This window comes from Typopeltis vanoorti, chromosome 1 (genome assembly GCF_054136105.1).
Source record: "Typopeltis vanoorti isolate ZY-2024b chromosome 1, IOZ_Tvanoo_1.0, whole genome shotgun sequence".
Classification (NCBI taxonomy): Eukaryota; Metazoa; Arthropoda; class Arachnida; order Uropygi; family Thelyphonidae; genus Typopeltis; species Typopeltis vanoorti.
The window spans coordinates 135,343,280-135,368,912 of record NC_143549.1 but is presented as its reverse complement, the minus strand read 5'-3'; the positions used below and the strand labels follow the sequence as shown (position 1 = coordinate 135,368,912).

General features: G+C 35.7%; 1 protein-coding gene across 2 annotated transcripts in view; it reads left to right on the top strand.

The window, feature by feature from the left end:
- Positions 1 to 25,633, top strand: part of Dpit47 (DNA polymerase interacting tpr containing protein of 47kD) — a 214,895-nt gene that overhangs the window by 69,902 nt on the left and 119,360 nt on the right. For both annotated transcript variants that reach the window (XM_090393941.1, XM_090393935.1), the window contains exon 6: positions 21,470 to 21,537. In XM_090393941.1, the coding sequence (XP_090250067.1) occupies positions 21,470 to 21,537 (68 nt within the window). The remainder of the gene's footprint in view (positions 1 to 21,469; positions 21,538 to 25,633) is intronic.

Below are 25,633 nucleotides of genomic sequence, written 5' to 3'. Positions count from 1 at the left end.
AGACCAACATTCATACTAGACATGGCTTGAGCTCCATCTGTTGTTATACCAATGATCTTTTCTCTTGGGATATTTAATTGATTAAGAACAGTTTTCAGTTCCCTTTATATATCTTTTCTGGTAGTAGTTCCTTTCAATGGAACTAAAGATGCAAATTCTTCAGTGATGTTAAAAAGTAGAATCTGTTCCTCTCAAAAAGACAAGCAAGCTGTGCCATATCACTAATATCACAACTTTCATAATAAAAAGCCAAAGAAATTCATTCTAACTTAGAAATATGTCCCTGCAAAATTTCCTCAATTCTTTGTGAAAGATCTTCAATCCCTGCAATTGTAAATTGTGACAAGCTGATTTTCGAAATTATATCTTTTTTATCAGGAAAAGCGACATCTTCTACTACTAGTAAGCATTCTTTTACTATTGCTCCATCATTCTTTTTTGCCAAAATTTGACAAACAGTTTAGCGTGCACGAACTGCAGTATCTGCAATTAATGAAGCAGCTCTAAATACAATTTGCCATTGTTTAAGATTTTTTTAAGTTGATTCATTTTGTCTTTGTGCAACTGTCCTTGCAAATGGTCAAATTTTGAAGAATATTTAGTTTTATAATTCCTCTTCATGTTATATTCCTTGAGAATAGATATCTTTTCACAGTGTATCAAGCAAGCAGCATTGTCTTAAATTTATGCAAGTAAAAAATAGTCGCATGTCCATCTTTCGTTAAACTGACAATTTTTGTCCTCAACTTTGCGTTTTCTAGATTTTGAACTCATTGATTAACATAGGGTTCTGTTTGTAAAAAAAAATTAAAAAAATTTTAAATTTGCAGTTTTTTAAAAGAAAAAATTATATTACCATTATAAATTTATAATTTACTTAGGTTTTGAAAGAACTTGTATCAATAATGATAACTAATATTTAAGGAATTGACAGCGTATACTAGAAATATAAATTAAATAAACTTTAATATATACTTTCCGATATTTCGGCAAACGTCACGTTGCCATCTTCTTGGGAACTTAATACAAAAACACGTGCACACAAGTACTACATAACAGCAAATGAGAACTGAATCTAGGAAGCTAACATTTTCCTAAAGTCCTGAGGTGCCCCCTGCCTGGCTATATTGGTGGTTCTTGGCCTTTGGGCTGAAGTTCTTCTGATAAATGTTTCCCAGATTTGGGGCAGTCTCATGCATCCAAATTTGTTGAGGTTTGGCATGTTCCTAAGGGCTGAGGCTGATTCCATGAATAGTCTTTCATACTTGAACTTGCTGCTGTGTATGACTGTGGCTTTCTTCCATCTTATTCTGTGGCGAGTATCCAGAGCGTGGTCTGCAAGCCCAGAGTGGCTGTACTGGTGAAATCGGATATAATCCTTGTGTTCTGAGATTCTGATATTTGCTGTCCTGCCTGTTTGGCCAAAGTAAGACAATTTACAGCTGCAAGGGACCTGGTATACACCAGGTAGGTCTAGGGGAAGTGGTTGGTTTTTAGTGGAGCGGATAAGGGATGCCAATTTTCTATGTGGTCTGTAACAAGTGGTTAAGTCATGTTTTCTTAAGATTTTGTTGATTTTTTCCGAGGTGCCTCGGATGTAGGGAATGGTGATGGATTTAGAGTAATCTTTTTTTTTTTTGAAGGGGAGGGGGTGGTGGGTTGTGGATAACTGGGTTAAGTGTTTTCTGGATTTTTTTTTTTTTTTTTTTGGGGGGGGGGGTAGCCATTGGCTGAAAAAGTGTCACGGTTGTGATTTAGTTCAGTAGTTAGGGCTTGATCATTTGAACAGATTATTTTTGCCCTGTTGAATAGTGTCTTAATAACTCCATATTGTTGTGAGGGGGGGGGTGATGGGATTGTTGGTGAATGTATCTGCCTGTATGGGTGGGTTTTCTATAAACTGAGAAAAGCAAGGTTCCATCAGGTTGGCGGGTGACTAGTGTGTCTAGGAGGGGGAAGCTATTGTTTTCCTCTTTTTCCAGGGTGAACTTGATTCTAGGGTGTTGGTTGTTTAAGTGTGTTAGGAAGGAGAGGAGTGAATCCGGGCCATGTGGGCAAATAGCAAACACATCATCAACATAGCGAAGCCATATGGTAGGTTTTTGTGGGGCTGAGTTTAAGGCTTTCTCTTCAAAAGTCTCCATAAAGAAGTTGGCCAAGGGTGGGGAAAGTGGTGAACCCTAGAATCAAGTTCACCCTGGAAAAAGAGGAAAACAATAACCTCCCCTTCCTAGACACACTAGTCACCCGCCAACCTGATGGAACCTTGGTTTTCTCAGTTTATAGAAAACCCACCTATACAGGCAGATACATTCACCAACAATCCCATCACCCCCCCCACCTCATGACAATATGGAGTTATTAAGACACTATTCAACAGGGCAAAAATAATCTGTTCAAATGATCAAGCCCTAACCACTGAACTAAATCACATCCATGACACTTTCTCAGCCAATGGCTACCCTCCCCCCAAAAAAAATCCAGAAAATACTTAACCCAGTTATCCACAACCCACCACCCCCCTCCCCTTCACAAAAAAGATTACTCTAAATCCATCACCATTCCCTATATCCAAGGCACCTTGAAAAAAATCAACAAAATCTTAAGAAAACATGACTTAACCACTTGTTACAGACCACATAGAAAATTGGCATCCCTTATCCGCTCCGCTAAAGACCAACCACTTTCCCTAGACCTACCTGGTGTATACCAGGTCCCTTGCAGCTGTAAATTGTCTTACTTTGGCCAAACAGGCAGGACAGCAAATATCAGAATCTCAGAACACAAGGATTACATCCGATTTCACCAGTACAGCCACTCTGGGCTTGCAGACCATGCTCTGGATACTCGCCACAGAATAAGATGGAAGAAAGCCACAGTCATACACCGCAGTAAGTTCAAGTATGAAAGACTATTCATGGAATCAGCCTCAGCCCTTAGGAACATGCCAAACCTCAACAAATTTGGTTGCATGAGATTGCCCCAAATTTGGGAAACTTGTATCAGAAGAACTTCAGCCCAAAGGCCAAGAACCACCAATATAGCCCGCCAGGGGGCACCTTAGGACTTTAAGAAAACGTTAACTTCCTAGCTTCAGTTCTCATTTGCTGTTATGTAGTACTTGTGTGCACGTGTCTTTGTATTAAGTTCCCAAGAAGATGGCAACGTGACGTTTGCCGAAATATCGGAAAGTATATATTAAAGTTTATTTAATTTATATTTCTAGTATACGCTGTCAATTCCTTAAATATTGGTTATCATGTTTAACCAGCGTATAACCCTCTCAACAAGAATTGTATCAATAAGTTTATTCAAGAATAATGCAACTACTTTCATATATCGTTGAAGTACGACTGCTCGTGTGCGACTAAAAATTCAAAGGCGAATGGCACAATTGTGGGAACTGTTGTCATGAGGAAATATTTTTCATGCGACTTCTTAATGCATGCTTCATATTGATAACACATTCTGCCTTTTGCTAAAATTTTTACACTAAATGAAGCTAAGTGAAGTGGAACCTTTCAGCCGGTCGCAGGTTAGTTGATGGAGGTTCACATGCAGCCTGCAGGCCATGGGTTGCTCATCACTGCTATAGACCATAAAAAATTCAGACAATAAAAAAATTGCAATAAAATGCCAACAATACAACTGAAAAAAAATAATAAAATAGCAACAAAATAAACAAACGAAATCCAAAGCCCATACAAGAGAAAAATCTTTTCGCATCTTCTTTACTAGCATTTTTAGCCTCAGTTCATACCTAGATTATGTACACCATCACATATATGCATCAAAATCTAATCTTTTATTTTTTGCAGACCATCAACTGACACCTTTAACGACTATTGCCCATTTCAGAAATCCAAATACATTCCACATGATTCCTATTGTAAGAAGGGTGATACATATGCATTTGTCATATTTGACATTGTTATATCCTGATAAGTTGGAACATAAGATATTTCATCTTATCATTGTATAACAGAGCAAACGCCCAATTAAGAAACATTTCAAACATACCTGATATCTGGGTAAAAGTAATTCTGAATACTTATGTAAGAAAAGTGTGTATATATCATTGATATCTGGGTAAGAGTAGTTCTGAATACTTATGTAAGAAAAGTGTGTATATATCATATGTATATTCTAAAACTGAGTCGAAACCAACATTATCATGCAAAATAAACTTTATTGTGAAATAACATGCAAAGCCTGGCCAACATAACCTGTGTAAACGTTTGGGGGGGGGGAGAGCAGACAGCTGCCCCAAGTGGTTTCGTCCTCGTGGAACGTAACTAGGAGTGGCTTGAGACGACCGGATGCCATGACGTCATACACTTGTGACAGCAATTTCTATGTGCCGTGTGAACGGACAAAGTTACGTCGATGGCCGTTAGGGAGGAGGTATAAAAGTATTAGAAACCCCCCCCCTCTTGCTCTCTTGTTCCTGAGTCTTCATCTCCTGTTGATTGGAGCTCGGCGGTGCAGGGCCCGTCGCTGGCATGCAATTGGATGGTTTTTAGGCAGAAAGTCTGATCCTGAGATGCTGCAGCAGGCTATGCCACATGGAATGTCTAGGAAAGTACGTGTCCAGAAAGCTGTAACAAAAGAGGTCAGACAGAAGATCACGTTAGCATATCGATGATTGGAAGCCTAAACCGTGCTATATTGAAAGAAGAGTAGGAAGATACGTGTCCAGAAAGCTTCAGATAGAAGATCACGTTAGCATATCGATCGTCGGAAGTCCAAACCGTGCTACATAAAAGAAAAAGGCAGTGAGGGCAGAATTCAGTGCAACAAAGGAATGGAACCGTCGTGAATAGATTAGTAGAAAATTTGTCATTTCTTTTCTTGTGTGTAATCCATGGAGTTAGTGTTATGTAAACTTAAAATGAAGGACTCAGAGACATTTCTTAGAAAGAACTATAGGAAAGAGAGTTAGTGTGTAGAATAATATGAGTGGATTAAGTGTAATACAAGTTTGAATATTGAATATATCTAAAATATGTTTAAGAGGATTTGACCCAAGGAATGACTGTTAATTGAGATTCCACGGATTTAAGATTATGGAGTGAGATAGATATTTTGTGTGGCAGTTAAGGTTAATGAAAATTTAATGTATGTCTCTATAGAAAGTGTTGGAGCTATCAGAATTGATATATTCTTTAACTAAGTTTGAATGAAACCTTTTGATTTTTGTATTATTAGCAGCATGTACGTTTTGTTAATTAAACCTTATTTTCTTTAACTTGCTGTGTCTCTTTAATGGAATTCGATGCACCACTTGTTAAATTAGGTACGAATCTGGGCGGGAAAATTTGTAGAAAGTATCATACGGTCACGATTGCAAATCTCGTGTTGTCTTTGTGCACTCCTTACCAACTTTTTGATTAATCCTTTAATTAATCTAATAGTCCTAAGTGGCACAGTTTCAATAAATTTTTTTAGAACTAAACGAGAAGTTGGTAACGAAGTGTCTGCCACATAGGTTTTGGCTTGACCCTGGGCTTTTCCTTTGTGTCCCTAAGATGCCATGTGCCTCACAAAGGTAAGGCTATAGGAAAATACATAAAATATATGAAGGAAGAAAAATAATGGGATACAACAACATTCCATGCTTCCAGAAATTGCTAAATATTAAATTTCCTCTTTTTGATATGCTTTTGCTCAAAATTTCCTCACCATACTTGATACCTTTCATTTGCTGCTTTCCTAATTTCAACAGTCACGCTGAATTCTTCAGTTATTTTTATCTTATGGTTTTATACAATTAGATTACTCATTGTAGACATTGGTCTCCATAATTCAGAAAGCTTCCCTTCTCTCTCTCTCTCTCATTTCATAGATTTAGGATGGAAGAGTTGCTTAAGTATTGCTGTTAATATTGATCCACTACAAATTGTCCATTACCAACCAGAATACTAGAAAATTCTCTTTGTTCTTCCAACACCCTGCACTTTTTTTTTTTTTTTTTTTTTTTTTAACCGTCTCTCCTTCCATTTATATTGTAGATGTCAGGTATCAGTTTAATACTTTTCATGTTTACTTTTCATTGTTCATGTTTTCTTTTTCTATAGATTGACCTTCACCAAATCAGTTCTACTTTTTTGTCCTCTAGGTCTTTAACAGTACCAAATAGATGATTTCTATGCTCCTATTCTGTAGTCTTTGATTACTGTTTCTGCTCACTTGATCCAGAACCCTCTATATCCAAACCCTGATAATCCAACAAGTGAGTACTAGTCCAGTTCATAATAAATTCAGTATTTCTCAGATAAATCTAAAACACAAGCTTTGTACCTGGCATAAACTACACTCTGCAACAACTAATCAAGCTTTGAAAAGGTATGTGCTTCCATTTTTCTCTCTCTCTCTCTCTCACACACACACACACACACACACACATTCAAATGAGACCATAGTAACATCATCCAAATATAAGGCTTACTTCTTGGTATCAGTCTTCTCCTCCAAATCTTGTATAGATGGCCAAGAAAATCATCTTCAACTGTACCACAAACAGCCCACTGTATGCCTACTTCAATCTTTTGCTTGAAAGATATCAGAAAAAAACCTTTGTGCTCCAAAATCACCACTTATCATAACTCTAATGGGTAGATGGTAGAAAAGTAGTCATACTTTTTGGTATCTGCCCAATAGAATAGAACATGCCTATATCAAGCCTATACCCCCTCACCCCTGCACAAAAAAAGAAGTTGGCCATCCTACTATTATGCAAAGGCTTACTTCTCTCAAAAACAGTGGAGAGAGAGCCATGAATAGCCAACTTCTTTCCTATGTAGACCTTACCATTCTCATACTTTATCAGCTAATCAACCTTACACATCTTTGGATATAAGCTATGGAAAGATTTGGAGAATCTATTCACATAGTTGTTCATGACGTTTTCAGGGCATTCAGTCAGTTTGGCATAGAGGTCTCCTTTCAAAACTATCATCTTATCATATGCTTTCAGTCATTTGCAGTTGTCATTAGTTTCCTTTCTGGCATTCATTACATGTCACAGTGCTGGGATACACCAGCACTTTCAGTGCTAATGTATCCCGGAACTCTGTGCTTCTGCTCACTCTGCCTTCAGTACATTAACAACCTCTCACTGACAAGAAATACTGTTCTAGTTTAGCTGACATCATATGCATTCTGTTTCTTCTTCATTTGACATAATATGCTGTATTCAGATGATTCATGCTTCAAGACCTTCATAAGCACTGTTTTAAACAGTGATCTTCTTACCATTCTCCATTGTGGTGAGAATAACCTAGAGAACTTCAACACTACTAAAACATAGTTCTGTCTTACCTCTCATAAGTAATATTCACTTTACTCTCCTTTACTTTTTGATAATATTCAAATCTCCAGTCAGTATCAGATCTATCTTTTTTTTTTCTCTCCCAGAAATCCATTATGCTGAAATTTTACTTTCCACTTTTTTTGAATGGTAATATCATTAGAAAATCTTAACTACAAACACGAGATGACTTTCATTTATTTACTGGCATGGTTGACCAAGTAATTAGTTATATGCTCTCCAATCCATAGGGATTGGTGGTAGATGAATTTTCTTACCTGGTTAGAGACCACTACTCTATTTATCAGAGGCTTCAAATGGCTTGAAAATGTATGTTTAGTCTCTAGTGCATGGTTTGTGGATTATCTAACCCTTAGCCCACCATGATACTAATACTGATGTACTGTAGGTAAACAGGCTTTCATGAGTGGAATTCACATAAACAAAATATAAACTTATGACATTTTAAGTATTTGAATATCAGTAGATGGTAATTTTTTAAAAAAATCTGGAAACACCGTATAATTTGTCATATTTCCAAACAGTAGGGACAAAGGTAAAGACTAAACTCAATTTATGTATGTAGTTTTTATATGACAAGTTGTGACAACCTATAGCACATTGATGCTGTGTGCACGTGCACCAGTGGTGAAGAAAAAAGCAAGAATGTTGCTTCTTTTTTTTAAATTGCTGACCAATTTGCAAGTTCAACCATGAAAATACCTGTAGAATAGGCACATAGCAGAAACAATATGTTTGTGAGTCTGTAAGAGGTCACCAATTAATTGAATCACCCTCTTCTGAATGGCATTGCATTTCTGAAGAGGTTTTTGGTACTCCCATATTTTAGAATGGTACTGTAGAGTAGATTTGAGATTTATACATACAATGTTATGAGTTGCACAAATGAGAAATACAGCAATCCCTCGATTAATGTGCCTAATGCATTCTTTAAAACAGGCGCATTAATCGAAAATGCACTAATCGAATATAATAACCTATGGGGAAAAGTATGATTCTTTGTCAAATTTCTTTTTTGACCCGTATTATTTTTTTTATATAAAAGAATTAGGGTATGTTTCGGAGTGAAGTTAGAGGAAAACCCTGAAGCTGAAAGACATTAATAAAACATATTCAGAATATATATTTATTATTCTGCTTCTTAACAAAGAATTGGACTAATGTAGTTTGGCGGGCATTCTGTTTCTTTTTTTCATACAACTAACGGTATGGTATGGTCCTATTGTCTCTTCTGCAAATTTTACTGCTTCTCTCTTCATCAGGGTCAGCCTCTAAGCATTTTTGCTTAAAAACTTTGGTTGCACGAAAAATATTTTCAATTTGTTTCTGTGAAATCTCTTTGGGTTTGTCAGTGATTAAATTTTCTTCATTTTCTTCAGGAACTTTCTGCTGAGCATCTAAATTTAGCAAGTCGGAATCACTCAATTTCTCAGAATGAGATTTAATTAAGTTAGATTCATTTGAAAAGTCTCTAAAATCATTTGCATAATGTGGAAAAATGTGTTTCCAATCAGCTTACATATTGCTAGCAGTAATTTCATTCGACTTTGCGACTTTATAACCAGCTGATCTGGCGCCAGAAAAGTCTTGGAAGATATTCGGTTCCAAAAAAAAAAGGCTGGTTTCATCGACATTAAATATTTGTTGGTCACAATATCCCCCTTTCTTACACAATTTTCTTCAAAATCTCTGGATAAGCCACCTCCTTATCTGCACTCGCAGCTTTGCCTTTGATTAGAACATTATGTGGGCTATTTATTAAACCACCCATCACTAATGTAGAATTCTTCTTTTCCATCATTGATAGCCCTTTCTTTCAAGGTTACAAAGAGATATAGTTAGCCATAAAGAATGTATAGATAGAAAATTTTAAAAATCTGCAACATTTATTCTTAAGATGTATGTAGGCTCACTAATCGAATTTGGGTATCGAAAAAAAATGATTCACTAATCGGGGGTGCATTAATCGACTGATTGCTGTAATGTCTTGAGCAAAAAAGCACACCTAGATTTTTGGTTGCAGAAGAGGCTGTAAATGTGATATGCTTATGCCAGGAGAGACTGTAGGTGTAGGTCAGTCTCAGAAGAGAGTTCTGATCTTCCATGGAGATATGGGTGCTATTAGACTTAAGGTAGGTGGAGCTGCAGTTTTCTCGCCTGAAATGAGGTGAGATTATGTTTGGGTGTCACTGAAGCAAGAAAGTCAGTGTTTAAGTTACTGATTATGAACAATCTTGTAGCATGGGATATGTAGACATTGCAAGGTTGTCAAATGAAATGGACGATGGAGTGTAATATCACCATCAGAACTATGGATAGGATTTGAGGTTAGTGATAGGTCTTTATGAATAGAAGAAAAGCATAACCAAAAGTATGAAGTCTTTGGGGGATGCCAAAAGAAAGCTGTTCAAAATGCTCAGAGTACTCTGGCACTGGTGGGAAAATCTGAAGAAAGGGTTCTGTATTTTTGCCCATGCTTACATAGCATGGGCAAAAATACAGAGCCCGTTCTTTAGATTTCCCCACCAGTGCCAGGGTACTCTCAGCATTTTGAACAGCTTTCTTTTGGCATCTTTTCATATGCTTTTTCTAGATCTACAAAACTTAAATACAGATCCTTATTATATTCCCATGATTTCTTAACTATCTGTCATAGAGTGAAAATCTGATCCTGACAACCTCTGTTTGACCTGAACCCAGTTTGTTCTTATCCAAGTTTCTCTTCCCTCCTGCACCACAATTTTTCTTAGCCTTTTCACAAATATACTTACATAAATCTTCCATCAGAATAGTAAAAATGGTCTAACATAATGGAGGACTATAAGTGATAGGTAAAAATCTATTTTTGGCAACTACTATTTGGGTAAACAGTAGGTGTGTGTGTGGGGGGGGGGTCAGAGACCCAGTACATGTACATTGGATAATTCAAGTTTTGCTTAATTCAGGATAATAATTTTTGCTTCTTTGAGCATCCAATTAAATGAGATATTCTAAAAATAGTCATAATTTAAAATTCTGAATATTTTTACAAATTGTTTATGTTAGTACATTATTAGTTTTGGTTTCATAATACGTATTGTCGGTACTTGCGATGTGCACGTTATTTTGTCAAAATGAAATGTGAAGCATTTAAAAAAAAATTATGTACTTACCGGATTTGGATAGTCGTGTTACTTTCAGAAATTTTATTGTGGTTTAAAATTATTAAATGCTGTGTTTTGTATAGCCATTCTCATAACGCTAATGGAGACGACACATCAGCCATTATACCTAACTTCTTGCTTGCCACTTTCATGGAGTGTACATGCTTGCCGAGGAATTTGATGGGTGATTGACAGCTGACAGAGAGAGCCTTCAGTATCGAGGTAACGAAAACAACAAGCATTTGGTATCAAAGAACGAGGGATAAACAAGAGAGAGCTAATGGAAGTTTAAGAATGCAGGCTGGCAAAATTTTGTTCTTAGGAAATTAAGTTTTTATGTGACAGTCGGTGCCATATTAATAGAAGATTCCGAAAAAGGAATCGTAGAATTGTGAGCCTTTAAAGTGGAGGAGTTAGACTGTAAATAAGTATTGGTAAATAAAAGAAAATATTGTGATTGACGTTCTATAGGAATGTTCGAGGAAACGCTGATTGAAAATTTCATCTGTTTTAAGGACGCCGGATCTATCTGTTATTTCTACTGGAAAAGGAGACGGAATTGCTGGTACAAAAATTAACAAAATTGAACTGCATGAGGTAAGAGTACTTATACTTCATTGAATTCAGAATATTGTACTTCAGAGTCAGGAGGAATAATGTGTGCTACATAAGAGTGATGAGAAAGGATTCTATGGAAAAAGAAGAAGAGAATCATATATCTTTGGAAAAAGGCCTTAACAAAGAAACTGACTATGAACATTTTCTATTGTGTAAAATTAGTCTAGTAGATGTGATTAAGTATATGTTAAACAAACCAGTAATAGAATGAGTCAGAGAATGGGTGATCTCTAAAATGTAAGTTTATCTTAAAAGGCCTTGGATCAATGTTCCCTCTAAGCTGTGCGCATGCACACATGTTTTACAATTAGCGCACAAAGCAAAAAATATGCACACACTAGATTTTCAAGATGAAATTAAAATTTATTAATTAAAGAAGTTCCACCTAAACGTTAACCTATAAATTCTTTAAAAAATACGGTAACTCAGCAACACTCAAGCCTATAACCTTGCATTTTTTATTACATTCTCGAAGTCGCACAAAACTTATAAATTATTAACAGTATGAGGCTAGCTATTTGATGCCAAAGTGAAAGGGATGTGGCTTAAATGTGTAATTTTTAAGTAGCATATAGAATGGCACGTGGTTTGTTTACATCTCAGGCCTGATTCATGGAAAATTCCCAAACATGATTGGCTGATCAAATTAGTTCAAGATCATGATGAATTAAAACAATGGTTTCATAATTTTAATAAAAATAATTAAATACTTTTAAAAACTTAAATTAGAGTACAATTAAAAATATTGTAGCGTTTCAAAATTCTCTAATTTTTAAAAGGAGTTTTAAAATAGTAGACTGAATAATAACATTCGTGCATACGCATTGAGATACAACCAAGTTAATTAAATCTAGCCTCTAGGCATATCTTTTAGCTCTTGTGTTACCCTTGGCAGTGTTGGTTCAGCTTTTGCCTTGCCAAGTTATTCAGTGAATAGTGTACATTTGTAAATTTATAAAAACAATAAAAAACATTCGTCAAATAACAGAATTGCAAAAAACTGATGCACCATGTCAAATTCAAAGGAAGCAAAAGGTGTGAAGCGAAAGCGAACTGCTAGCTGCTTTAAAAGTGAATGGCTGGATGAAATAGTGAAAACTGCTACGCCAAAAGCTCATGAGTTGATAAACATTCAGCTGCGTGAAATATTTATGTATGATGCTACAATTGGTGTTGTTTGTATTTATTGTCGTGATGCAAAGGTTGCTGGGGATTTTGCTAATGGGAAGAAGTTTGATGTCACTTGGAAGTTGGACTTTTTGAAACTCCATTTGACAAGTAAAATACATCTGGATGGTGTACACAAACTTAGGCAACAAAATTGTTCATTGCCAGCTACAGGAGTACTGCGTATGCTACATTAAAGTTCAGATGACCTAGAGAGAAAACGATCAAACCCAGAGCAGATTAAAGTTCTTATTGACAGTGTCTTATTAGTTGTTAAGATGAATAACTCTTTACTTTCAGTTCAACATATTAATGAACATATAGAAAAGTATGTTCAACTCGCAGACAGCTGGCGAAGCAAAAATTATGCGTTTGAATTTCTGGAAACAATCAATTTAATTGTTGAAAATGACATGTTTGAGCAAATTGCATCTGCAAATTTCCACACTTTAACCATTGATGAAAGCATTGATATAACTGTTAACAAATGTCTCATTCTCTATTTTAAGTTTAGACCTAAAGATTGTAATGAATATAAAACATATTTTGGCGGAATAATTCAGTTGCAGGCATGTGATGCCTCCTGCATTGTGTTAGCTATTAAACAGTTTTATCAAAAAAAGAAACTTGATCTCCAAAAAATGGTGATGTTTACCTCTGATGGAGCCGCAGTGATGCTGGACAAAGTTAATGGTGTCACTGCATAATGGTGTGCTAAATGTTTAACTTAAATTAGAAGTTCCACATCTTGTCCAGCAACACTGTGAGGATCTGGGGATCTGTGATACGTGGAAGGAAATTAAACTAATCAGAGATATTGATACATTAATGAGAACAGTGTACACACTCTTTTCTCATTCCACAGTGAAAAGACACGAATTTAAAGAAACTGTCGAGGCATCTCAAAATGAAGCTATTGCCTTCAGACCACTCAATGAAGTGCGGTGGCTATCCAGACATTTTGCATTACAGGCAATAATAAGAAACTGAGGGACTGATCACATATTTTGAAAAAGACAAATCAAATGATCCCATGGTTAATTATTGTCGCAATAAATTAACTAACGTGACATTCAAAGTAGCTGTTAATGTTTTAAGTGATGTTTTTGAAGAAATGGCTTCCCTGTGCAAAATATTACGAAGGAGTAACCTTACACCACTAGACAGTCATCATTTTGCCAGAGAGAAGATTAACAAAATCAGGAATCAGTATTTAGAAGGTGATGCTTGCTGGAGTGACAGAGTAAATGCTCTACTTAAACAAGAAGAGACTGAACCAGTAGATACTAGGCCTCTGTTAAATTTTATAAATTGTTTATGTGCACATTTAGAGGATAGGTTCCATGAGAATGAGATACAAGAATGGGCAGTGTTTGATATCTTCTCTATTTCACATCGTGATTTCTCATTTGGTATTGAACATGTTAATGCCCTTTGTCTTAAATATCATGATTTTCTGGATGATACTACAGAAATAATTAGTCACTTTAAATGCAAAATGATATCAAATTTTACACAAATGGTTGTATTTGCTCTTAAAAATGAGCAGTTTTGTGATTTGGCAAAGTTGATGGATATTGGAGGAACCTTCCTTGCATCTAGTGCAGACTGTGAGCAAGGTTTTAGTGTAATGAATCAAATAAAAAACCAACTTAGAAACCATTTAGGAGAATGTCATTTGGATATGCTAATGAGAGTGAAAAGTTACCAATTATATGGAAATTCAATTAATTTAGATAGTCTGTATTTTGATAGATGAGAATTAGTAATGGGAATATTTTATTATGTATGTTTAGAGTTATTAGCAAAGATAGAAAATTTAATTCAAGGCAATCAGTCACTAGTGTTATCTTTTTTTTTTTTACTTTATTTCTTACTTCTAATCAGATCAATATTAAATACATATAAAATATTTATGTTAGCTCTGTGATTGATGTCACACAACTTACTTAGTGATGGTAATAATACACACACTTAGAATCCTGTCTAGTACAGTCGGTATCATGTTGGCCTCACATGTGCGAAGTCCAAGGATCGAGTCCTGCCCAAGGCTTGTGAATTCGGATTTCTGACTGTTTACTGGGGAGGCTACTGCCATGTGTGTGTGGGAACATGATGGGGAGTTGGTGTGACCTGGCTGACGTCCCATTGACACCAGAAGGTAAAGAGTGAATTAAAATCTTTTAACTTTTTTGCTTAAATGATCGGTATGGTGACTTGTATGGGTACGCACATACTTTTCAAAAGAAGGCAAATTTTGCACACATGCAAATTTCTGCACACACGCACAGCAAAAAATTAGAGGGAACATTGCCTTGGATCCAGTTAATTTTGTAGTTAGTTGAGTAATTTTATTTGAAGTGTATATATTGTTTTTGTTTTATCAAATGTGTATATTTTGTATTTGGTCTTGAGTCAGTGATTTTTCAGATTCTGAAAGAAACGGTTAAAAGTCATTGCACCAATTGGAATTGAACCCTCGTGCATATAAATAAAAACACTCGGAAATAGAAATAATCGTTATAGAGAAAATCTCATAATAAATAAATTAATAAATAATCCTCCTCTTTATAACAAATGGTAATAGAGATCAAATCTCTTTATAACAATATACCATGTGTGTGTGTGTGTTAAAATTTTCTAAAATATATTTGTCTTGTACACTGAATACTAATGTTAAGCAAACATTTTTCGAGAAAATATTTATATGCCTTCAATATAATCTTCATTAAACTTTATCACTGTTACCCAACATTTGGATTAGTCTTGTATTCCTGTCATAAAATCTTTTTTTTGGAAGATTTAGTTTGAATCTAGTATTCTGCATACAAATTAGGATTTTTCTTTAGGTTGGCAGGATGACTGTCTCACATAAGATGTCTTAATGGGCTCAAAAATCTAAATAAATTCTGCCACACCTTTCTTTTGAATTTAATAAATTTAACTCTTGAAGTAGTCTTTAATTACAAATTGTATTTAAGTTTTGTAGATCTGGAAAAAGCATATGAGAAGATGTTAAAAGAAAGCTGTTCAAAATACTACAGTTATATGGTATAAATGGGACATTACATCAAGCAGTTTACAGTCTATATTTGAATTGTAAGTCTATAGTTAGAATTAAATGAGATACAGGAAGATGGTTTGATGTTAAATCAGGTGTGAGAAAAAGATGTACTTGATCTCCACTGTTATTCATCATTTGTATGGATCAGTTATGAAAGAAAGTTTAATGCTTTCCTTCCATCATGAAGGAAAGTATTAAACTTGATATCAGAATTCAAGATTTTAATCTCAGCAGTTTACTTTATGGAAATGATGTTAAAAAAAAAAAAAAAAAATCAGCTAACGCCTTTTTATTCCCGTATATACGGGAGTAGGCGAGGCCATTTAGCCCTATCTAACTTTTGGAGACTGAGTGGGCAGTTCAATCTCCACTGGTACCCAATCAGAGACAGATGGCCCAAGGCTATCACTAATTAAGCGGTACGCAGTGAAGAGAGACGGCTCAAATGTGCCGCCATCTCGTGGTCTCTAACCCTAACACAATATATTTAATGACTGAAATAATGTGGGTTCTACGGTCGATTTTCTTGAGTTTACAGGACGAAAAACCCGAGTTTCCGGGAGGAAAAACCTGCTTGCCCGTGCCAGAGATCGACTAACTCGGGAACCGGTCGAAAAAAGGCTTAGAAAAATTTCCTCTAGTCGTCGACTAGACTCGAAACCAAGACTTCCTTCGTGCGGCCTAGCGCGATGGTGTGCAAACGCCACATCCACTGAGCTACACAGGCTCATGGAAATGATGTTATTCTCTAAATAAATCCAGATCCAGTAAATAAATTGTAAGTAAAATCTTGAATTCTGATATCAAGTACATCTGAAAATCAGCAATAAAATGACAGACATTAAAAAATAAGCAGAAACATTGAAAGCATCACTGCATCCTGAATGGAGAACCTGTAGAACAAATTAAACATCTCAGCTATTTAGGCACAATTTTTAGTGAAGATGGCAAATTAAATATGGAAACATACAACAGAATGGGGTAACATCATCTGAATAAGTTTATATGTAATGACAGAGAAATTAGTTAAAGTTCTTAGCTAACTATACAAGATAGCATTCAAACCAATTTTCACTTGTAGACCTGAGAGCTGTTTAGAAATAGAACACTTGATCAGACTCGAGATCACAGATATGAAAGTTGTTCTGAGAAAGATTATGAGATTGAACAGATGACATTAATGTCAGTATCATATTAAAAACAAGAATATTAGGAAAGAACTTGACTTTGATGGCATTCAGGAATGTTTTAATAGAGATAAACTCAGGTAGTATGATCTCTTAAACAGAACAGGAGAAGAGAGAAATGGTTAGCAAAACAAGTAACAAGCATTTTTTTTTGTTAGGATAGCTGGAAAAAGACCCAGAGGATGACCAAGATCTAGGTGGATCAGAGTATAAAAACTGATAATATTGACAGATAACAGATTAAACTGGAGGAAAATTGTTCATTGGAAGTTAGTAATGATGTAACATTTTCATAGTACTATATGTGGCTACATATAGTACTATGGTACTATATAGTATTACTATACATTAGTAATAAGTGCTAATGTATAGTAGTAGAATTTGATGATTATATTAATAATGACTTATAGTCATTATCATTATAATTGTCATATAAGGATCTCTATTTTGGCTTTGTTTTCAAAAAATGCACAATGAGATACCAGGAGGGAAAACTTCCAAACACTAGGTGTGTATGGTGTAAATGGAACCTGATTCATTCTTGAAGAAAGGCTAATGTTGCATGGTGCACTCAATTATAAATTCATCATTAAATCAGTGAAATAAAGAAGCATATTGGGTTAGAGGATGGACAGAAAGATGATTTGATGTTATATTGTGCATAAGATAGGATTGTTGCCATCTCCACTGTTATTTATGTTCTATATGGACCATATCATTAAGGAAAGTGGAATTAAACCTGATATTCCAATAAGAAATGTTTGGTTCTTATTCTATGCAGATAGCAGTATACTGTTTAGATCTGCTATAAGTCTTCAAGAGATTTTAATCAAATTAAATAATTCCTGTGACAAATGTCATACAAATATTAAAATTACTTTACTACTATGAAAGTAGTAAAGCTGGTATAGCAGGAAGCAAAATTAAGCCACTTCATCATTAGTAAATGAAAAGTTATACACTCTGGTATAATGAGATATCTAATGATGGTAAGGACAGATTGAGAAATTGTTGACTGAAGACATTATCAAACAGGTGAAAGAGGGGTGATATGATAGAGACCCACCAACATCTGAAAGGGTTTTATAGTATACCAGAAGATGGAATGTTTAATTTTATGTAGTGTGGAAAGAGGACGAGAGGGCATCTATTGAATTTGAGAATGAATGATGTCAAGAATGGTGTGAGAGTTAGATTTTTTCCTCATAAAGTGATGCATCATAAGAATGTTTTGCTTCTGGAGGCATTGAATGCAAGTTGTGTGAATGAATTCAAGAAAAAGTATGATAACTGGTGTGTGTGAGGTGTAGTTTCCCTCATTGAGTCACTGACTCCCTGGAGGCTCTGATAATAATAATGATAAATTAATGTATAATATGCTTAAATAAAGGCTTAAATATTTCAAACCTGCATTGAAAACATTAAAGCTGCAATGAGAGGATTAAGTAGAAATAGTGTAAGGTTATCCTTATAATCATTTTGTGGAAACTACTAGTCTACTTTGAATGCAGGAATTTTTAATATCAACAAAAATTCACCAGTGATTTTTTGTTGATAAAAAAAAAAATCAGCTAACGCCTTTTTATTCCCGTATATAGGGAGTAGGCAAGGCTGTTTTTAGCCCTATCTAACTTTTGGAGACTGAGTGGGCAGTTCATTCTCCACTGGTACCCAATCAGAGATAGCTGGCCAAGGCTATCACTAATTAAGCAGCACGCAGTGAAGAACGGCTCAACAAAAACTATTCTCTGACATTTTTCTGATTTTCTTTATTGTTAAGTCTTTACTTTGTTTTTCATTCATTCTTGAAGAAAGGCTAATGTTGCATGGTGCACTCAATTATAAATTCATCATTAAATCAGTGAAATTACAAGTTGTGACAAATTCCTGGAATGGCCTTGTACTACTATTTGTGCATATTGTGGGTCAGGCAGAACTATATGATTCATGTTTGTGCTGTTGCCTTGAGTTATATCAGTACATTCAAGCCAATAGTTATGGCAGAGTACATATGTGTGTTTATTGCTGCTGGTGGAAAAATAAATTAATGGAATTTAGGACATCATGTTAATGCCAAGTTTTGTGTAAAATTAGATAAAAATGCAAAGAAAACTTTAGGCATGTTAAAAGTGGTTTGTGGTGATGTTGCCATGAAAAATCATAGTGTATTTGAGTGTCATGAGAGGTTTCAAGAGGGATGGAAATATGTGAGTGGTAATGAAAGAACTGGGTGACCACATATGCAAGTGAATCTATGAAAGTGTGGAAACAGTTCAACAGTTAGCTCATTCTGACATACAATTAAGTGATTAATGGCAGAAATTAAATTTACACTGAGAAACATACTGGAAGATTTTGATGAATGATTTGAAAATGAGAAAGATTTCTCCAAAGATGGTTCAGTGAATATTAAGAGATCAAAAGGAGTGGCATCTTGATGTTTGTTCACAGTTGGCCGTTTTTCATAGATTATTACTAGATCTTAATCAAATTAATCTAAACTTGATCTTAATCAAGACCGAAATTGGTATGAATATCAATGAACCAACATTCTAATTGTAAAAATTGAATGGGGATAATCAGTTGTTAGCAAATGATGCAAAGTTGGGATGAACTATGAAGAGTAGAGCAGATGTTGTGGCGTTACAAGAAGACTTGAATAAATTGAGTGAATGGGCATGGGAGTGAGGAGCCAGTTCAATGTTGCGAAATGTAATGTTTTAAAATTTGGAAAACAAAGATGGGATGTAGAATTTACTCTTGGTGGGGATATATTGTTGCAGGTGGAGGAAATAAGAGATCTTGGGATGATGGCGGATAAGGATCTAAAATTTAGAAGACACATTGCCAAAATTGTGAGGACAATATAACAAATTCTGGCAATAATGCAGAAGACACTGACTTGTAGAAGTAAGGAGATTCTGGTTCCTTTGTGTAAGCTTGATTAGGCCACAGATAGACTGATGTGTACAGATTTGGTCACCTGGTTTTCAGAAGGATGAAGAGATACTGGAAAGGATCAGAGGTGATTCACTAAGGTAGTTTCTGGTGTCTGGAATGTTGAGTATGAAGAAAGGTTGAGAAGATGCAATTTGTAGAATCTAGTGGATAGGAGGAAGAGGGGTGATATGATTGTGCATGTTGGTAAGGAATTGTTATAGGATTAACATTGGAGAGGTTTTTCATAAAATGGTGGGAGATGAGGAAAGAACAAGAAGTCATCTCTGGAAGCTGTATAAGGAGAGAGTGAGAAGTAGGTTTCTTGCATAGAGAGAGTTGTGAATGACTGGAATGCATTTCCTGAGTGTGTGGTCTGCAGGGAATTTGAATGTATGTATTTAATCCACAGTATGGTGAGCTGTGTGTATGACAAACGGTACTTCCTAGATGAGTCTGACTCCATGGGATCTTCGGATAATAATAATAATTTAGAAATGCTGGTAGGGTGAAATTTCACCCTAGCATCCATCACCACAATGCTTCTGCACATGATGTGCAATAGCTGTCCACAAGTTTCTAGTTAAAAAATCAATCAAAATCTTCTATACTACTTCCACTATCTGTTGTTATAGCAGAAATTGTAGTGGACTCTTGTTGGCGTTTTTGCAGTGAAAAAATGCCAACTTTGTGGGTGCATCTGTGAAGTTAATGTTCCTGCATTGTGCTCTTATCAGAACTCCTCTTGTAGAGTGCTCTAGATGTGAACATATATTATAGATATTTCATAAGATGATGTCACATCCACCTTGGTCAACAACAAATGTGGAACTATTCTATTAGACTCGTTTATAGAAAAATGTTTGAATACAGCAAATCCATCACCATCCCTTATATTTGTGGCATCTCAGAAAAGTTGATCAAGATCTTAAAAAAAGCACAATTTTGTGATCACTTTTAATCTGCACATACACACACACAAAAACTAGTAACCCTTATCTGCTCACCCAAAGGCCAGCTACAGCCTCTGGATTTTAGCCCATGTGACTTTTGGATGTTCCCAAAACTGAATAAAAAGCATTTCAGAAGACGAGTTCCAGAAATGTTTTAACAATAGCAGCAGCATCTAAGTGCATTGCTACACAACTGAATTACTTTGATAGTAGCCACTAGTGTATAGGTAAGCAAATATAGTTTTCATACATGCATTCTGGGAATTTAATTGTCATACCTCATATGTGAATTTTTTGTGGTATTTTGGATATATTTCAAAGAAACTACAATCTGTGCTTGATAGTATTAATAATGTATAAACCAGCAGTTTCCTTTCTGTTTCAGTGTTTTATGTTTTACTGTTTGTTGTATAAGGGCTTTTCACTGAAGGTGATTAACTGGTCTGATATGGAGTTTCTGCAGTTTCCTCCAAAAATCTGATTTTTAATTGCACAAACAGGCAAACCAGCCAAAAGAACACACAAAATTAACATTCTGAATACACTGACCTGATAGCCTCAGTTGCTTTGGCTGTTCCTAAATAATGTTTTTTTGAAAAATGAAAGTGCTATTTCTAAGTAGATGTGTGTTCAGTATAAAAAATGAAAATAGTTAATTAATATCCAGCCCACTTTTGCTTGTAGAGCACAGAATCATAGTTTGTTATAATGGATAATGTGCTGTAGTGAAATTGTTCTATGCGAAGTGTTATCACAGTGAACTAGTGATGTTATTATTTGTCTCTAGAACAAGAAAGATAGAGAGAACAAAGTTGCATCTCTATTACCATGCAGCAAATGTTGAAAACAAGCGTTTCATTGTATTTCCTGTTTTATAACATTATGCATATATTTAAAATGTTATTAATATTTATTGCCTCCATGCACTTTGTATTGGCATTATGTAAAGGTATTTAAAAACAGTAATAGCATCATAGCAATTTACAGCATGCCTAAGTTGCTTCTAATTTGATTTGTACAATACAAAATTAACAACTATTTATTTATATCATTATTATTTTTCTTTACAGGTGCACTCTGTTGTTGGGAGTTGAAACATTATGAAAACTGCAAGTCATGGTGTTTGACTGGCTTACAGGTAATTTCATCATCATCATTAAAATACTGATATATATATATATATATATATATATTAGGGTTACCAAGTAATTTTATAAGCTTGGTTATTTAACTCCTAATCCCAAGTATGCAAACAATTAAGTTTGCGCCTAAAACATAGTTCAAGTCTAAAGATGGTACAACACCAGGGCAACTCATTGTACAGGTGGGTAAAGCTCTGATCACTATTCTTAGTATTTTCCCATAATTTAAAGCACCTCTCACTAAAAGATGTATAATGCAATACATTATGGGTGGGGTCACTACCCAGACCAGTTTCAACCTTTTTTGAGGTCTCCTCAGTGAGTAGCTAGACCTTAATACCAAGGTTTCAGTAATACAGTGCCTTATCAACTTTACCTATAGAAGTTGCTGCAAGGTGTTTTTATTTTTAATAAGAATCTCTGGAGGAGATATAGATGTAATTAATTTTTTAACTTGGGGATACTGTATATTAGGGTTACCAAGTAATTTTATAAGCTTGGTTATTTAAAAATAACCAAGTGTTTTTATTAAAAATAGAAATACCTTGCACCAACTTCTATAGGTAAAGTTGATAAGGCTCTGTATTACTAAAACCTTGGTATTTAGGGTCTAGCTACTCACTGAGGAGACCTCAAAAAAAAGGTTGAAACCGGTCTGGGTAGTGACCCCACTCATAATGTATTGCAGTATACATCTTTTAGTGAGATGTGCTTTACATTATGGGAAAATACAAAGAACAGTGATCAGAGCTTTACCCACCTTTACAATGAGTTGCCCTGGTGTTGTACCATCTTTAGACTTGAACTATGTTTCAGGCGCAAACTTAATTGTTTGCATACTTGGGATTAGGAGTTAAATAACCAAGCTTATAAAATTACTTGGTAATCCTAATATACAGTATCCCAAAGTTAAAAAATTAATTACATGTATATATATATCTTAATGGATATAGATGATGCAACAACAATACTAATTCATGATTAAGTATTCGTTATTAATAAGTTCCTGTCAATACTCTTCCTCCAAATTCATTCAACTGGCCGAATCATGGCAGTCCTCATCTGACATTAGTGAGGTTACAAACAATCTGGCACTAATCTAAATCTACAGGTCTGTACTATTATAAGTAAGGGTGAGTATGGCTGATTGTCATACTGGAGCAAATGAATGAGCTGAAAACCTTTAGGTTCATGTACTATAAACATTGAAAGAAGTAATGAAAAACAGATGGAAGAGTATATAGAGGATTTGTACAAGAAAGATATTAATATTGAAGGAGAATTTGTTGAGGAATCCATGATAATAAAAAGTGGAAAGCCAAAAGAAAAAGATTCTGGAGCTGATGGAGTGTCAATGGAATTATTTGGTGAATATATTAACTGAAATTTGTCAACAGGTTTGGAAGAAAATATACTGACATAGAGATTGGAGAACATCAATATTCATCCAAATTCTTAAAAAATCAAATACTGGAGCTGCTGAGAATTATAGAACCATCACTTTAATTTCTCTTGCAAGTAAAGTTATTCTGAAAGTGATTCAACAAAGGCTGAAGCCATATGTGAATAGAGAAATGCCACAAGAATAGGTAGGCTTTAGGAGAAGCAGAGGAACTAGAGACCAGATAGCAAACATGAGATGGATTATGGAAAGAACAAGAGAATTTCAGAAGGAAGTGCTCATCTATTTTATGGATTGAATGAGGAAGGATGTAGGCATCTGGAGAGATTGCTGTTCTGAACGAGTCAGTGTCCTAGGGAGGATGGTAGCAGGGGTCGGTACTTGGGAGAAGGGGGGAATGACATCAGGTAACACTGAGCCCAGTGGAGTCTAGAGGGGATAATGCTGAGTATAGAAACAACAGCATTTATATGCTTTATACTAATGCCAGGAGTATCAAGAATAAGGGAGAGGAATTGGTGGCAGAGATAGCATCAGCCTGGCCAAAAATTATTGGGATCACTGAGATGTGGTTGACAGAAAAGGATATAATAACAGGAATAGAAGTCACTGGGTGCAGCATTTTTTGGCAGGATAGGAAGATAAAGCATGGTGGTAGAGTACTGCTTATGATAAGTGACGACTTATGTCCTCTTAGAGTGGAGGGTTTGGAAGGCAGTGACACTAATGATTTTGAAAGCATATGGTGTGAGGTAGAGATAGCCAAGACGGGATATTTAGTGGGGTGTTGCTACAAACCAAGGAGCACAGCAGGTGGGGACCAGGAAATGTTTAGACAGTTAAGCTTGGCAAGTGCAAGAAGAATGATTGTTATAGGAGATTTTAATTACAGCAGTATAAATTGGGGAGAAGTAGATGCATGTAGTAATAAGGGAATGGAATTTCTAGAATTCTTGAGGGACATATATCTTAGGCAACATGTAATAGAGGGAACAAGAGGTTCAATAGTTTTGGATTTGGTCATAGCATCAGAACAGCTGATAATAACTGAGATGACATCTCGCTCCCACCAGTTGGAGAGAGAGTGACCATGTGGTTTTGACTTGGAAGATGAATAGACATGCAGGAGTATCAAAGAGATGGGAATATATGTAGAATTATAAGGCAGGTGATTACAATAGTCTTAGACATCAACATGGGGAAGTTTCATGGAGGGAGGAATTGGAAGGCCGGGATATTATTAGTGCTTAGGAAATTGTGAAAATATTTGTTAGCAGCAATGGTAAGTTGTATACCACGAGTGAAGAAGAGGACACAATTTGGAGTAAAGTGGATGACAAACAATATTAAGCAGGAATTCCATGCGAAAAAGAGGCTATGGAAGAGATATAAGGAGACAGGTGAAGAGAAGATGCATGAAGAATATAAGACACAGGCCAGAAGAGTGACTAGTATGGTAATATTGGTAAGGAAGGCAAAACTGGTATATGAGAGGAGATTGGCCCTAAGATCCAAAGAAAATCCTAGGGAATTTTTTAGCTATTTGGCCAGTAGGAGGAGAAATGACTGTGGAAGAATGATATTGTGGGATAAAAATGGGAATAGAGTGACTGATGCAGAGGACATAGTGGAATTGTTCAATGAACACTTTATTGGAGCATTTCATCCTGGAGGAATCACTTTTAATACTAGAGGGATAGGGCAGGTTCGAGGTTTAGAGGTACAGGAGGAGAGTGTGTTTCAAATACTGAGTACTCTGGATGTCAGTAAAGCTGGATGGTATTTCACCATGAGTTTTGAGAGAATGTGCTAGGGAACTGACAGTGGCTTTGACCTGGCTTTTCAATGAAAGTCTGGCTGCAGGAAAGGTGCCCATGGAATGGAAGGAAGGTAAGATAGTGCCATTGCATAAGGGCGGTAGACTGGAAGTGTCTAATTATAGGCCAGTTTGTGTGTCATCAGTAGTTAGTAAGATCTTGGAGAAAGTAGTGAAGAATAGAAAGTAGACCGTATACAGCATTGGACAGATGAGGGTAATGTTATCTGTTAGAGTCAACATGCATTTGTGAAGGGATGCTCTTGTTTTAGCAATATGCTAGCCTTTTATGATAAAGTTACAAGAGCATTAGATGAGGGAAAGGCATATACTGCCATTTTCTTAGATTTAGCGAAGACATCTGACAGGGTGCCACATGATAAGCTGATCTTTAAGTTGCAGCACATGGGTCTGGATGTCAGATTGGTCAACTGGATTCAGGATTGGCTGTCTGATAGATATCAGAGAGTTGTGTATGGTGGAGCAGTTTCAAGGAAGCAGAGGGTTACAAGTGGGGTCCCACAAGGCTCAGTACTGGGACCTATATTGTTTAACCTTTATATCAATGACATTGTCAGTGGATTGCAAGGGGATATTCAGTTGTTTGCATATGATACGAAGCTGGGAAGGATTATTAGTAATAGTGCAGATGTGATAGCCCTGCAAGAGGATTTGAATAAGCTAGATAGATGGGCAAATGAATGGGGGTGTCAGTTTAATGCAGCAAAATGTAAAGTCTTGAGGTTTGGGGAACATCGATGGGATGCTGCATACTCTATGGGAGGAGTTATACTGGAGGAAGTAGGGGAGACAAGAGATCTGGGGTTGATGATTGATAGAAAACCTGAAATTTAGGGGACATATTGCAAAGGTG